The sequence below is a fragment of the Rhea americana genome, unplaced genomic scaffold (assembly GCF_003343005.1).
Source record: "Rhea americana isolate MKP2758 unplaced genomic scaffold, rheAme1 scaffold_293, whole genome shotgun sequence".
Lineage (NCBI taxonomy): Eukaryota > Metazoa > Chordata > Aves > Rheiformes > Rheidae > Rhea > Rhea americana.
This window is the reverse complement of record NW_028186416.1, coordinates 269,159-282,594: the sequence shown is the minus strand read 5'-3', so window position 1 is coordinate 282,594 and position 13,436 is coordinate 269,159. Positions and strand designations below refer to the sequence as shown.

General features: G+C 41.1%; 1 protein-coding gene across 4 annotated transcripts; it reads left to right on the top strand.

Moving 5' to 3' along the window:
* The first annotated feature begins 170 nt into the window (after positions 1–170).
* On the top strand, positions 171–13,350 carry MFN2 (mitofusin 2). 4 transcript variants are annotated; one of them, XM_085309165.1, is made up of 19 exons: positions 171–221; positions 844–989; positions 1,275–1,453; positions 2,107–2,242; positions 2,608–2,770; positions 3,295–3,419; positions 3,729–3,837; positions 3,927–4,034; positions 4,428–4,581; positions 4,884–4,951; positions 5,114–5,235; positions 5,567–5,693; positions 6,404–6,508; positions 6,973–7,075; positions 7,734–7,954; positions 8,104–8,253; positions 9,197–9,393; positions 9,790–9,924; positions 10,813–13,350. In XM_085309165.1, the coding sequence occupies exons 3-19, from the start codon at positions 1,279–1,281 to the stop codon at positions 10,880–10,882; spliced, it is 2,268 nt and encodes a 755-aa protein (XP_085165291.1). In that variant the 5' UTR covers positions 171–221; positions 844–989; positions 1,275–1,278; the 3' UTR covers positions 10,883–13,350. The 4 variants fall into 4 exon arrangements, with proteins under 4 accessions (XP_085165291.1, XP_085165289.1, XP_085165292.1 ...); XM_085309163.1 differs by having other exon boundaries at positions 179–255; XM_085309166.1 differs by lacking the exon at positions 844–989 and having other exon boundaries at positions 179–255.
* The last annotated feature ends 86 nt before the right edge of the window (positions 13,351–13,436 follow it).

Here is a 13,436-nt window from a genome sequence, read left to right as displayed (position 1 = left end):
GGCTGCCTCGCCCGCGCGGTTCCCCGCCCGCGGCGCGGGGCTGCGCGGCGCGGGGCAGGGGCGGTGCCTCTCTCCCCCCGCCGCCTACAGCTCCCGTGAGCCTCCGCGCCGGGGGCGGCGCCCTCAGAGTGCGCCTCCCATGATGCCCTGGGAAAGTGCCCGCCTGTCGCTGGGTGATGACGTAAAGCGCCTCAGGTGTCTCTAGTGACGATGCCGTGGGGGTAAGATGGCGGCGTAGCGGGAGGGACGGTGAAGGTGAGTGGGCGGGGTGCAGCCTGGCTGGAGGGGAGGGGAAGGGAGCGGCTGAGGGGGGCAGCGGCGGCTGGTGCTGCTCGGGGCCGCGCCGGGGCTCTGGGCGGCGCGGCGCGGCGGACGAGATTGGCCGAGGGCTGGCGGCCCCGCGGGCGGCGGCCGTGGCGGGAAGGGTGCTGCCTGTCCTCAGGCGTGCGCGGCGGGGAGGGAGGAAGGAGCGCGCGCTTCCCGCCCTCGCGTGAGGGGAGGGGGGGTGGCCGCCCCCTGCACGCGCTTCCCGCCCTCGCGTGAGGGGAGGGGGGGGGCCGCGCGCTGCACGCGCTTCCCGCCCTCGCGTGAGGGGAGGGTGGGGGCCGCGCGCTGCACGCGCTTCCCGCCCTCGCGTGAGGGGAGGGGGGGGCCGCGCGCTGCACGCGCTTCCCGCCCTCGCGTGAGGGGAGGGGGGGGGGGCGCCCCCTGCACGCGCTTCCCGCCCTCCCGTGAGGGGAGAGGGCACGCATCGCCTGCCTTGTGAGGTCTTGAGGAGACGGTGATGGCCGGAGGGGGGTTTGAGCAGCCCCAGTACTTTATTCCGTGGCCCTTCTGCTGTAGGGACAGGCTGGAGTCGGCGCCGCGGGAGGAGCTGCGGGACAGGGTCTGTCCGGGGAGAGGAAGGCAGCAGGAGCAGGTTGTTCACCCGCAAGGCAGACTCGCGCGGGCCATGCCTGACTTGTGAAAACGTAACTCCCACCCTCGAAGTAAGTGCGCAGCAGGAGGACATGATTGCTGAGGTGGGCTGTGGGCCCRTCAGTTGGAAGAGAGAAGGAAAGATGAGTTGTTTCTTTTCTAGTGTTTGAATAGTTTGTAGTTGCAGAAAGTAGGATCACTTATTTGTGAAAAACAGATTGCTTTCTTAAAAATACATATTTGCCTGGTTCTTGGTAGATGTCTGCACTCATTTCTTTTTTAAATGATAGAGGCTTAGTTAAACAGTAGTTGACACTTACAGAGTTTCCTTTATTTACTGTTGTTTTTCCCTATAGCGCAATGTCCCTGTTGTTTACTCGTTCCAAGTCAATTGTGTCAGTGAAGAAGGATAAAAGACACATGGCTGAGGTAAATGCTTCTCCACTTAAACATTTTGTCACTGCAAAGAAGAAAATCAATGGTATCTTTGAACAGTTGGCTGCATACATCAATGAGAGTTCCTCATTTCTGGAAGGTAAGCTTGTATTCTTGAATAACAGATCTGTAAGAGTGCTTTGCCTATTTCAATAATTCCGTGCGCACAGACACAAAAATTCATTCATTTAAATGGCACCTGTTCTTACTTTTACTTATATGTATGTGTGTCTTTATATACAAATATTTATATGAAGGAGAGAAAATCATTCTACTGAGTGAAGCTCAGGCTTTACATTTTAGAGCTAACTTGAGTTTATGCTTGTCATAGAACTACATATAAAGATGTTAGCTATGTTTTCTTTATATTGTTTTGGATTTGGAAAATTCCAAGTCCTTTAGGTTTTGTGTTTTATAATCCTTTCAGTGTCACTGCTAGTGGCATGTAATGCATTCCAATAATTGGCTTTAACAGCTTAAGACCCAGACAGCAGATTATTTAAGGATGCTGGAGTGTTTGAAATGTTAGCTCCCTTCTGTTTAAGGCAGTCTTAAGGRTGAGAATCCTTACTAGCAATACAAAAGATTCCAGCTGATAAACACTGATACAAATTGCCTCAGGGCATAATTGCGTGTTTCAAGGCTGCCTGTGAAGGCATTTCCTTTCACGTATTAAATCATACAGAGGTGTTTCACCAAATACTAGAGGGTTTACTTCCGGAATTCTGAGGTCTGGTTTATTTTGATTTTTAGAAACACACAGGAATGTGGAGCTTGACCCTGTCACCACAGAAGAGCAGGTATTGGAAGTCAAAGGTTACCTCTCAAAAGTCAGTGGCATTAGTGAAGTGCTGGCAAGGAGACACATGAAAGTGGCTTTTTTCGGAAGGTGAGTCACATGTTTGTTTTGCCTGTGTTGCCCTACTCAGTAAAGCAACTGGCGTCTTTAGGATTGTAGCCAATGAAAATATTTATAGAACCACAAGTGGTCCAGCTTCTGAAATGCAACATGTAGCAGAAGTCCCTAGTACTAGTCCTGTTTTAAACTGAAAATAAATACTGTCAAATACAATGCTCCCATCTGGAGATCTTTTTTTAAGAAAATGGAACAGTCTTTTTGCTGGTTGCCTATGGCATCTAATTTGTTAATGCTTCTGGGATTGGTTAGGTTTTGAGAACTTCCTGTCTTTGATACCAAAATAGGTATAATGAATCTCAGAAGTTCAGCTGTACTGTTCTTTAATCTCCCTTCAGGACAAGCAATGGAAAGAGCACTGTGATAAATGCCATGCTATGGGACAAAGTCCTTCCTTCAGGGATTGGACACACCACCAATTGTTTCCTGCGTGTAGAAGGAACAGACGGGCATGAAGCGTTCCTGCTTACTGAAGGCTCGGAGGAAAAGAAGAGTGTTAAGGTACAACTCTCTTAAGCATGAGATAAAGGAAAAGAGCTCTTCCAATTCTTAGAAGTGGCAGAAAAGGAAAGGAACAATAAAATAACTATGAATAAATTTGGATTTTAAGTGTTAAAGAAGAGCTGAGGAACAGGTTTTTGATATAAGAAGGGATGAGTAGAGCAAGCTATAGGATGCAACTTGTTCATTTTATGGAAAGGATTATATGTTATAGATGTCAGTGATAACAGGGAGCTGAAGATGATCCAGAAGGTTCTTCCAAGCTTTGACTGACTGACAGAAGTTGCAGCCTTTTTCATGCTCAATAACATTCCTTGACAGGAAAATTTCTCACTCTCAGTAGGTGGCTGCCTTTCGAGTGGGAGACCCGAGCACGTTTTACGTGGAAAACCATTTTGAAATGATCTGAAGCTGAGCTTTGTTTTTTATTGTCTATGAATAGCTCCACTGGGGGGGGGGTTAATTGTTTTAACAGGTCTGAGCACACAGGAAATGTTAAAATTCTCCATCTCTTTCTTAAACAGACTGTAAACCAGCTGGCTCATGCCCTTCATCAAGATGAACTTCTGGATGCAGGCAGTTTAGTCAGTGTTATGTGGCCTAATTCCAAATGTCCTCTTTTAAAGGATGACCTAGTGCTAATGGACAGGTGAGAGAGATCTTTCTTTCCTTTCCTGCTTATCACAGAGTTGGTATATAAAAATCTTCAAATTTAACAAACATAAGGAAATCGACTCTATTCAGGTCTATGATAGTGACAAAATTGTTCTCTCTAATTAACAGAGTTTCTCTTTACTATTACTTCCTTTCTGGCTGCATTCTTTATTACCTCAGAACACAGCGTAGCTCACGTGTAGGAAATGAATACCTGTCTGGAACACTTATTTTACTTGCTTGTGGTTATATTGTTTCGCACGTTTCCGCACAATAGTAATGTTGTCTTTGCTTTTATTGCTAGCCCTGGCATTGATGTAACCACAGAGCTGGACAGTTGGATTGACAAGTTCTGTCTAGATGCTGATGTATTTGTCTTAGTGGCAAATTCTGAATCTACATTGATGCAAACTGTACGTTCAAGTCCCCTTGTTAATGTTCAGTGAATTTGGCTACAAGTTTAAACACGTTAATCTAAGAGGTTTTGTTCAATTTTGCTTAGGAGAAACAGTTCTTCCACAAGGTGAATGAACGYTTGTCTCGACCCAACATATTTATCTTAAATAATCGTTGGGATGCATCTGCTTCTGAACCAGAATACATGGAAGAGGTTTGTGGTGTGTTTAAATTCCTTCTCTTTGCATGAACATTATAGAGTCCATTTTGACTCTGCTCTTTGTGGGTAGAATTACAAGGTGTTAGATTTGATTGGTTTACAGTTTAGATGTTAACTATGGTAGTGTGGAGACTAGAGAGAGTGTAGTTAAGTGGTCATAAAAGGGACTCTTGACATTTTTGAGCTGGAAGCCAAGACTTTCACTGGGGTCTCTTGAGGTTACATCACTTGGATAGTCTTTGGAAGATTCTATAAAACAGCAAGGAAATTTTTCTTATTCTTTTCTGTCGGTTGGTTAGGCCAGTAGAGGGCATCTGATTGCCTGACCTAACTGTTATGACATGAAGTCTAAAGTGGATTTAACTGCATGTGAGATTTATCCCTCAGGTACGTCGGCAGCACATGGAGCGGTGTACCAGTTTCCTGGTAGATGAGCTGGGTGTGGTGGATCGAGCCCAGGCAGGCGATCGAATATTCTTTGTGTCAGCAAAAGAAGTGCTGAATGCCAGGATTCAGAGAGCTCAAGGGATGCCAGAAGGAGGTGAGGAAAGCTAACTATATATATATGTGTGTGTGTGTGTGTGTGTGTATGTATATACATATATATGTATGTATGTATATACATATTTTTTTTTTAAGGGAGGAAAACAGAATGTCTTGTCCTAGAAATGGATAAAACTGGAAGGGATCAGCATATTCAGGGATCAGCCAAAAACAAATGAGATTACTTAGCAGCAGCTCTACTGCATTGTTTTCAAAGTAAAGCAGGAGTGTTTTTTGGTATCCAAAATTTGATCATTTTCAGGAAACTTAAGTGGTTGTTTTGTACTTTCCTTCTCCTAGGTGGAGCATTGGCAGATGGATTTCAAGTGAGAATGTTTGAGTTTCAGAACTTTGAAAGAAGATTTGAGGTGAATATTGTGTGCTATATTTCTTCTTAAATTTTATTCCTGAAGGGCTGGGGGCTAGGGTAAATGTGGAGCGGACTACATCTTGAAAATAAATTATATGGGAAAGAAATTGGGTTAGTATACTTTTGACTGGTGTTAATCTTGGCTATCTCTTATATACAGGAATGTATCTCTCAGTCTGCAGTAAAAACAAAATTTGAGCAGCATACAGTGAGAGCAAAGCAGATTGCTGAAGATGTTCGTCTTATTATGGATTCTGTGCATGTCGCTGCCCAGGAACAGCGGTGAGGAGATGCAGATGCTTGGTGCTTGCATTCTGGGAACAATCCAAGGGAATGTGAACATCTCTGCATTTAAAATGCAAAGCAGAACACAGAGTGTTTGGGAATCAGGAGGGACCTGTACAAGTAGTTCAGCCTCTCTTAAACTGGGAGAGTATTAAGAGGGGGGAGCCTCCTTTTTGTCCTGTGTGCTATACATACGTAATGTGTTTTAGATGTTGCCACTTCTTGCCTTTGGGCTGGAAAATCTCTGTCATCTCTAGCATTCCAAAAATAGTCATAGGTCAGAGATGTGTTGACCTGGCTTCTTGATGACCGTTTTTTTTTTCATTAGAGTTTACTGTCTGGAAACGAGAGAGGAACGACAGGAACGTTTAGGTTTTATTGATAAACAGCTGGAGCTCCTTACTCAAGACTATAAACGAAAGATAAAACAGATCACAGAGGAAGTGGAGAGACAGGTATGGAAAAGTAGTTGCTTAAAAAAGAGAAAAGAGATTGTCTGAAACAGTCACCAGCATGGTAGGAGAAACACAAAATACCAACAATGATTTGAAGTTTTAGGGATGTAATGAAAGAATGCTTTCAGTTCTGTTTTTTGGGGGGTTTTTTGTTTTGTTTTTTCCCCTTTGAGGTAGTAAAGCATGAATAGAACATTTGGGAGAAATTTTGAGATACTCATATAAGGTGCTTTGAATAAACAGTGATTCACATGTAAAAGCATTATTACTGCTATTTTTCGGTCTTCTAAATGCTTCCTAAAATGCTAAAACCTTTCAGATAGTCTTTTTTATTTCAGACTAGAATACTGTAAGTGTTATCATCAATGATAACATGCTGTCTTTAAATGTATTACGATTATACAGAAATGGTTTGTTCTTCTTTCACGGGCTTTATTTTAATCTTTTTTTTTTTTTTTTTTTTTTTTTTGTTGTTCTGCAGAACATAGGTCTATATATTTCGGAGCCATGATCAGTGCAACATTCTTAGTTTGCACGTCACCAGTATTGCATTTTGTAGTTGACCCACAAAGGCCTGTGTGACTGTGCAAAACCATAGTGCYGACTGATTGTTAGTGCTTACTAAGAAATGCATGCTTCCAGTGGTGATTTTCTATCTCTACTTGGAACAGAATGTTTAGTAACTCCGTCTTGTGTGGCTGTTTCTCCAGGTATCAAATGCAATGGCTGAAGAAATTAGACGGCTTTCAGTGTTGGTAGATGAATACCAAGCGGATTTCCATCCATCTCAAGTAGTTCTTAAAGTTTACAAGAATGTAAGTGATACTTGCTTTTTACAGGTTGCATAAGCCATGCAAGCAGGCCTTTTTTGGTCTGAGTCAGTAATTATGCCAGCTCTTTGAAATATTTAACATTCTGCCAATTAAGGTATGAACCAAGACTTTCATGTTTATCTTGCATTGGCATAACTTTTGTAATAAGTGACTTTCCAAAAAAGGAAGGGAATGGATTCTCTTTCAGACTAACCTCAGTGATACACYGCAATACATTATGCGTGTATTAGTTTATAAATTCAACAGAAATTTTGCTAGGACATTTCCTAGAATATGGAGTTCGTATGAGATTTCTTGATCTGTTTTTTCTTCTCCATCACTGAAGAAAGGAGGGAAGAAAGTATGTTAGAGTTGTGAGCAGTTGAATGTGTATTCTTGTTTCTTTCCCCCGCCCTCCCACTTCTGGAACCTATGAGTTGTATCTTACCTATGTTTTTGTTTGTCAGGAGCTACATAAACACATTGAGGAAGGTCTGGGCCGTAACATGTCAGAGCGTTGCTCTAATGCTATCACAGCTTCCCTGCAGACAATGCAGCAAGAAATGATAGGTCAGTTCGGCAGACAATATTCTCTTTCCTTTACTGTAATGCGAAACGATAGGTGGATATTCTGTGTTTCTTTTTCCTCCAGCTGATATGCAGCTGGCAGCTGCTTAACTTAATTCTTTATTAGTAATGCTTTAGGCGACTAGTTATTCATGCTTTTTCTACTCCATGCCTAAACTTGTGCCTGATTTGCTAATAAATGTAGTTAATGAGCTTAATCCTTCACAAGGATGAGAGAGGAATTGTACATTTGGAAGCTTCAGGGATTCTCAAATCTAGATCGCAATGAAACATGGATGACTCATAACTACAAGTCTGTCTGCATGTAGCCTTTAATAGAGTATGGAGCCTAAATGCCTTTTAGTATTGTCCCTCAGATTCTGTTTTCCAAGCTATTGCTGAACTATAAACTTTGCCAGCTGCCTGAGGGATTTGGGAGGGTCTATAGAAAGATTTCCTTCTGAGTTGATGTAAAGACCTAAGCACTGATGAGATGTCTCTCACTTTGCAAGATGTTTGACTTTAGGAAATTTAAGATACTAACAACAACATCTGCAAAAGATAGGACAGTTAATAACCACCCTGAGTACAGAATGAAAGTCCAGTTACTTGTAGTGAAACCAATAGCCCTTTTTGAATTGTTTATTCTCTATTTATGCAGATGGTTTAAAACCCCTTCTCCCAGTCTCTTTGCGGGGCCAGATAGATATGTTGATTCCTCGACAGTGCTTCACGCTCAGCTATGATCTGAACTGTGACAAGCTTTGTGCTGACTTCCAAGAGGACATAGAATTCCATTTCTCTCTTGGGTGGACGATGCTGGTGAATAGATTTTTGGGACCAAAGAATGGTCGTCGAGCCTTGATGGGCTACAACGACCAGGTAAGATACCTCATTGCATGGTCAATGGTAGATCTAATACTTACTAATTCCAGTGCCTGCTGATGCCTTGTTGGTGGGAAGGGCTGTGGCTTGTGTTCTGTTTTTTTTTTCTGTACTTTTTTTTTTTTTTGTCTTGCTTTTCTAATTAGATTCAACGCCCTTTAACACCAGCAAATCCCAGTCTGCCTCCTTTGCCTCAGGGTTCTATGACCCAGGAAGAGCTCATGGTGTCTATGGTGACTGGACTGGCCTCATTAACTTCCCGAACCTCCATGGGGATCCTCGTGGTTGGTGGCGTGGTGGGTTGACAATATGAGAAGCATTTATATAAATAATGTTGGAGCACTGACTTGAAAATTACTTATCCTACTGAGTTCTGTAGGTATCTGTGGTTCACAGATAGCAAAATACTTCTTTTTTTGATCTTCCATTTGTGTATAAATATTGAGCTTATTTTACTTGGGGTTAGAGGTTGGAGACAAGGTTGTGAAGTTAAAAGGAAAACCTTCAAAGTGTGTTGCAAAAAAAAAAAAAAAAAAAAAAAAAAAAAACCCATAAAGTCATCTCTGATGCTTCTGTGAGAATAAAAGAAAAACAAGTATTTTTCTTCTCCCATTGACAGAGGAATCAACAGGTTGAAGCTAAAATATCTGCCAACAACCTGTGATTGTATGCGTCTTCATTTCTGGAAGGGGAAGTGTGCTTAATTTTGGATACTATGCATAAATTTTCTCAGAGAAGCTCAGAACTTCCTACTTTTCTGTCTTCTGGAGGGGGAAAAAGTTTTGAATCTCAAATCTCCCAGAACTAAAGAGCAGTAGATGCAACTTAAGTTACTTGGTAACTCTAGTGTCTGTTGCAAGAAGAATATAATCTCTCCAGTGCCAGTTCCATATCTACATAGTGTTCTAGCGGCAGAGTGTCTAGGGACAGATGATTTCTCAGTGCCTCTTACCTCAGAAACAGAGATTCTGTGAATGAGGAAAATGTGATTTGCACTTGTGGGTATAGTTTAAATATTCTGAAAAAATTAAGCCCCAGAACWTCCCAAGATTTATGTTATGTATTTTTATTTTGTAGACTAGAAATCACTTCCAAGTTGTTTGACCATGAAATCACTTGCAAGTCAGGTTTAACTTTTGTAGGTTTCTGACTCGTTGCAATGCTCTGAGCACCATTTTAAGTGGTTGTCTTGTTCCTGAATGAGGATTGCATCTTTGTTGTTTCTTGTTCTGGTTTTAGGTCTGGAAGGCTGTGGGTTGGAGACTGATTGCTCTTTCTTTGGGACTTTATGGGCTCCTTTATGTATATGAACGTCTCACTTGGACTACAAAAGCGAAGGAGAGAGCTTTCAAACGCCAGTTTGTAGAGTATGCTGGTGAGAAACTGCAGCTGATCGTCAGCTATACAGGTTCCAATTGCAGCCACCAAGTTCAACAGTGAGTTGCCTACATTCAGCTAAAATCTTCTCTAATTTCTGTTGAGTTTTTTTAGATAATATTCCTTGCAAAAACAAGACAGGTCTGTGTATTGAACTCCAAATTTAAAAATAGGTTGTGATAYATGTTTAAAAACAATATAATGTGTGGTGAATCACCAGATGTTTGATCACCAGTGTTTGGATGCTTTTTAGCATTAACATTGATCTGATACACTTGAGTCTTTCAAATCAAGTTTACTCTGATAGCTCCAAAACATTCTCACGTACAAATGGAAAGATATCTTCGTTGTGAGCTTTCCAGAGTCAGTATCATCATTGTGCATCCAAAGGATTTATTTCTTGAGCTTGGTGCTTGATCTTACCTTTCATCATCTGTATTCTTCCTGTTTTGTAGGGAGCTGGCTGGAACATTTGCTCATTTGTGTCAACAAGTGGATGTCACACGGGAGAATCTTGAGCAGGAAATTTCTGCAATGAATAAAAAAATTGAAGTTTTGGATTCACTGCAGAGCAAAGCAAAACTGCTCAGGTTAGGTTTTTCTTATCACATATATGCAAACATCTATGGATAATATTTTTTCATGTGATATAGAGATTGCCTCAAGTTGTTCAGATTATGGTGTGTCTTTGAGTGCAGTACTACTTCCACCATGGTTTTTGATGTGCAAACATCAAACCTCTTTCTCTGCCAGATAACATTCCCTTACWCTATTGCATGAAAAATAATTTGTTGACATCTATTACGATGCCTTGCTGAGATTCTATTAACAATATTCTGTAGTCCCTGTAATGGACAAAAAAGTCTCTTGGATGTTGGGAGAGAAAAGTGTTTTTTTTTTYMWTTTTTTTTAAGAGGTCGATGAGCAGTGGGCTTTTGTTGTTGTTGTTCTTCCTTGTGCTAGAAGAAGGAAAGATGCTAAGCCTCTGCACTGTCAAGCTTCACTTACCTCCTGACTCATAAAACGTCTTTTTCTTCTTGCTTTTGATCTGTTCAGAGTTACAGTTTTTCTCCACTCCCCAAAAAATCAAGTCTTCTACTCCTATAAGCTCCCTCAGGGTATCCAAAAATTATTTTAAAAGCCTCTGCCTCTCACTTGTACACAATTGAATGTGATATATTTCTTTACCCTAAGAAGGCTGAGTCAGGAACTTTTTTTTTTTTTTTCCCCAAGCATTCCTTACTTGCAGAAAGGGTAAGATCACTTTGAAGCTATAACCAAGATCTTAGCAATCCCTAACATTGAGGTTCAAACTAGCAGGCAAATATCCCTGACCTGAAGGAGAGCATCCTTTTGCCATAGACTTCTGTAGCACTCCTCTGTACCTTGATGTTGACTTGTTTTAGTCATGCTTCTTTCAGATTGGCTTGAGAAGAACTATTTTATTAATCTAATGGAGACTACTTTTGTCTTTGCAGGAATAAGGCAGGTTGGCTGGACAGTGAACTCAACATGTTCACACATCAGTACCTGCAGCAAAGCAGATAGTGTGGGAAGAAAAGAAAATCACTATTTTCCTTCAGTGCTCTCTTAATTACTGCAGAGAACATGGTGGGTGATGGAATCCCTAAAGGGATGAGCAAAAGCCAATTGCTACGTTTCCAGTCACTGTGTGAACAATAGGATTCTGCTTCCATGTTTCATGTCCCACCTCTAAACACTAGCTGTTTGTAACTTATTTTTCCTGCTTGAGAGGCTGGGCTACTTCAGAAGGAATTGTCTGCCTCATACATTTACAGGGGGCTTTTTAAAGCAAAATGAAATTCAGTAACAGTCGATTTAAAAAGCAAACAAAAGTATATCAGGTTAAGTCATCCTAACACATCTTTCGTTATGGATTCAGTCATTTTACTACATGCAGACAGAACTTTTGCATTCAAAGCCCCAAGTTCATGTATGTGTGATAAGTGTCTGTTTGTCTAAATGCAGGTTTCTCATGGCACATAGGTGTAAAAATGGTTTCACAATACTTTTACAGCCCRTGGCAGTATATCTCCTAGGTTAACCTTCAGTTACCACAAAATATGACAAAGACCAACTGCACCTTATCTCTTCATAAAAAAGTTTGTTGCTGTCAGCATGTTCAGACCTATGAAGAAAACCAGTTATCTCCCAGAGTGAGAGGGATTAAGATTTTGCTTTAGTAAACTTACTTTGGGGTTGTTTTCTTCTTCTTCAGAGTTCTCCAGTTCAAAAAAGTAGACTGGCCCATTTCACATCATAGATAAATAGCTTGCAAAGACAAAACTGGCTTCTGTAAGGGAGCTAGTATTGATTTTGATGTCTTGATAATTTGGCAGCATGTTGAGGAAGAAAAGCAGGACTGAAAAGGARGGCCAGTTGACAGAATGTAAATAAGTGCATTATGAGATAAGTTGATGAATGTGTCTTTTGGAAATGCACAGCTGTGTTTCTGGAAGCAGGACTTCAGAATTCCATTACCATCACTTGGCCACAAGGACGGCATGTGGATTACAAACTGTAAGAGATTTTGCTTTGTGTAGAGTTTCCATGGGATAGTACAGTCCATGCAGTAATATGATTCAATTTCCGCCCCCCCCCCTTCTTTTAACAAAGTACAAGAATGAGCTGACAAGTGCAGCTGTTCTAGTGCTGGAGAGACTTGTCCTTGCTATTTCATGCCCAGACAAGATTGAGTTAAGGCAACTTTTTTTAAAAAATACTCTCTATTGGCAAACAGATCAAATTGGTCTTTGAGGCTTTCCCGATGCAATTTTTAATTTTGAGTCTAAGATTTAGGAATTATAAGGACTTGAGTCTCCTCCTATTGCAATTAATGGAGAAGGAATTTCCGCCCATTTTAGTAGCACTAGAATCGGGTTCCTTTGCTGCAAAATTTATTTTCTACTTGGTAGACCGCTATTATACCACATATATTAAGCAGGACCTTGCTGTTCCCCCTCCCATCCCTCARTATCTCTAAGGAATCTGGAATCAGGCCCTACAGCTCTGTGGTTAATGCCAACCTAAATCTGTCCAGGATGAAACATATTAGAAAATACAGGTTGTCTGTGAGCAAGTCCCAGCTGTGAGTTCAGAACTACAGAAAGGAGTTGAGGGGGGGAAGGTGCTATTGATAAAGAAATTTCAAAATGGATGAACTGGCTTTAGGATTTCTCGTTCATGCTCAGATGCAAATATATGTGCCTGCTCCATATGAAGTTCTTAGAAGAAGAAGGTGCCTGATACTTGAGAGRGGAAAAAAATGAAGCGTCAGTAAATACTTGAAGCTATTTTAACCTTTGCAGTAATATTTGAAGAATCTTGGGTCAGTTAGRAGCTTGTAGGTTGAGATTCTTATGTCCCTGGAATAAAGGAAGCAAACAACTGAGTATGACCATAGAGGGGAGGAAGGAATTCCATAAATTTTGATGAGGTAGGCTTTCTTGCAGTAACATTGAAACATAACCTACTTAAAGGGGGAAAGAACCACTTGAATTTTTTTAAGAGACAAAACTGCTAACATGGGCGAAGGAAGTTTTTTTTTTTTTTTTTTTTTTTTTAGGTATGTACCTAACCCTTGTCACTAGAAGCCAGGTGATTGAGAATCAGAGTTTAACAGAATTGACTATGAGTTGGATTCCTCTTTAAGTAAAAAAAATAACACTGTACTTCTTTAATTCAGGTTGGTGGAGGAATGAACACTATCAGCAAGGGAGTTGTTATCTTCTACTTTCCATAAGGAATCATAAATAATCCTTAGAACAGGTAATTCCAAGAGCAAGCTCCCCCAAACTGTTATTAAAGAAGGCCAGCTAAATGCACTTTATCTTATTGCTGCTACTTATTTTTCTTGTTGTTGATGGAGCTCTTCAAAATACTCTTACCAGTGAGTTTTCTCTCTGCTGTATTTAAGGTGATAAATTTGCATGAATTATCCCTATATCAGTGCTGTAAACATTGGAAACCAAAATAAAAATGAATTGGGAAAACAATTTCTCCTGATCTGTTCTGCGTGTCTTCATATAAAGGCTTCAGTTGTAAGTATAATACAAGAAGACCTGATAGTGTGTTGTACTAA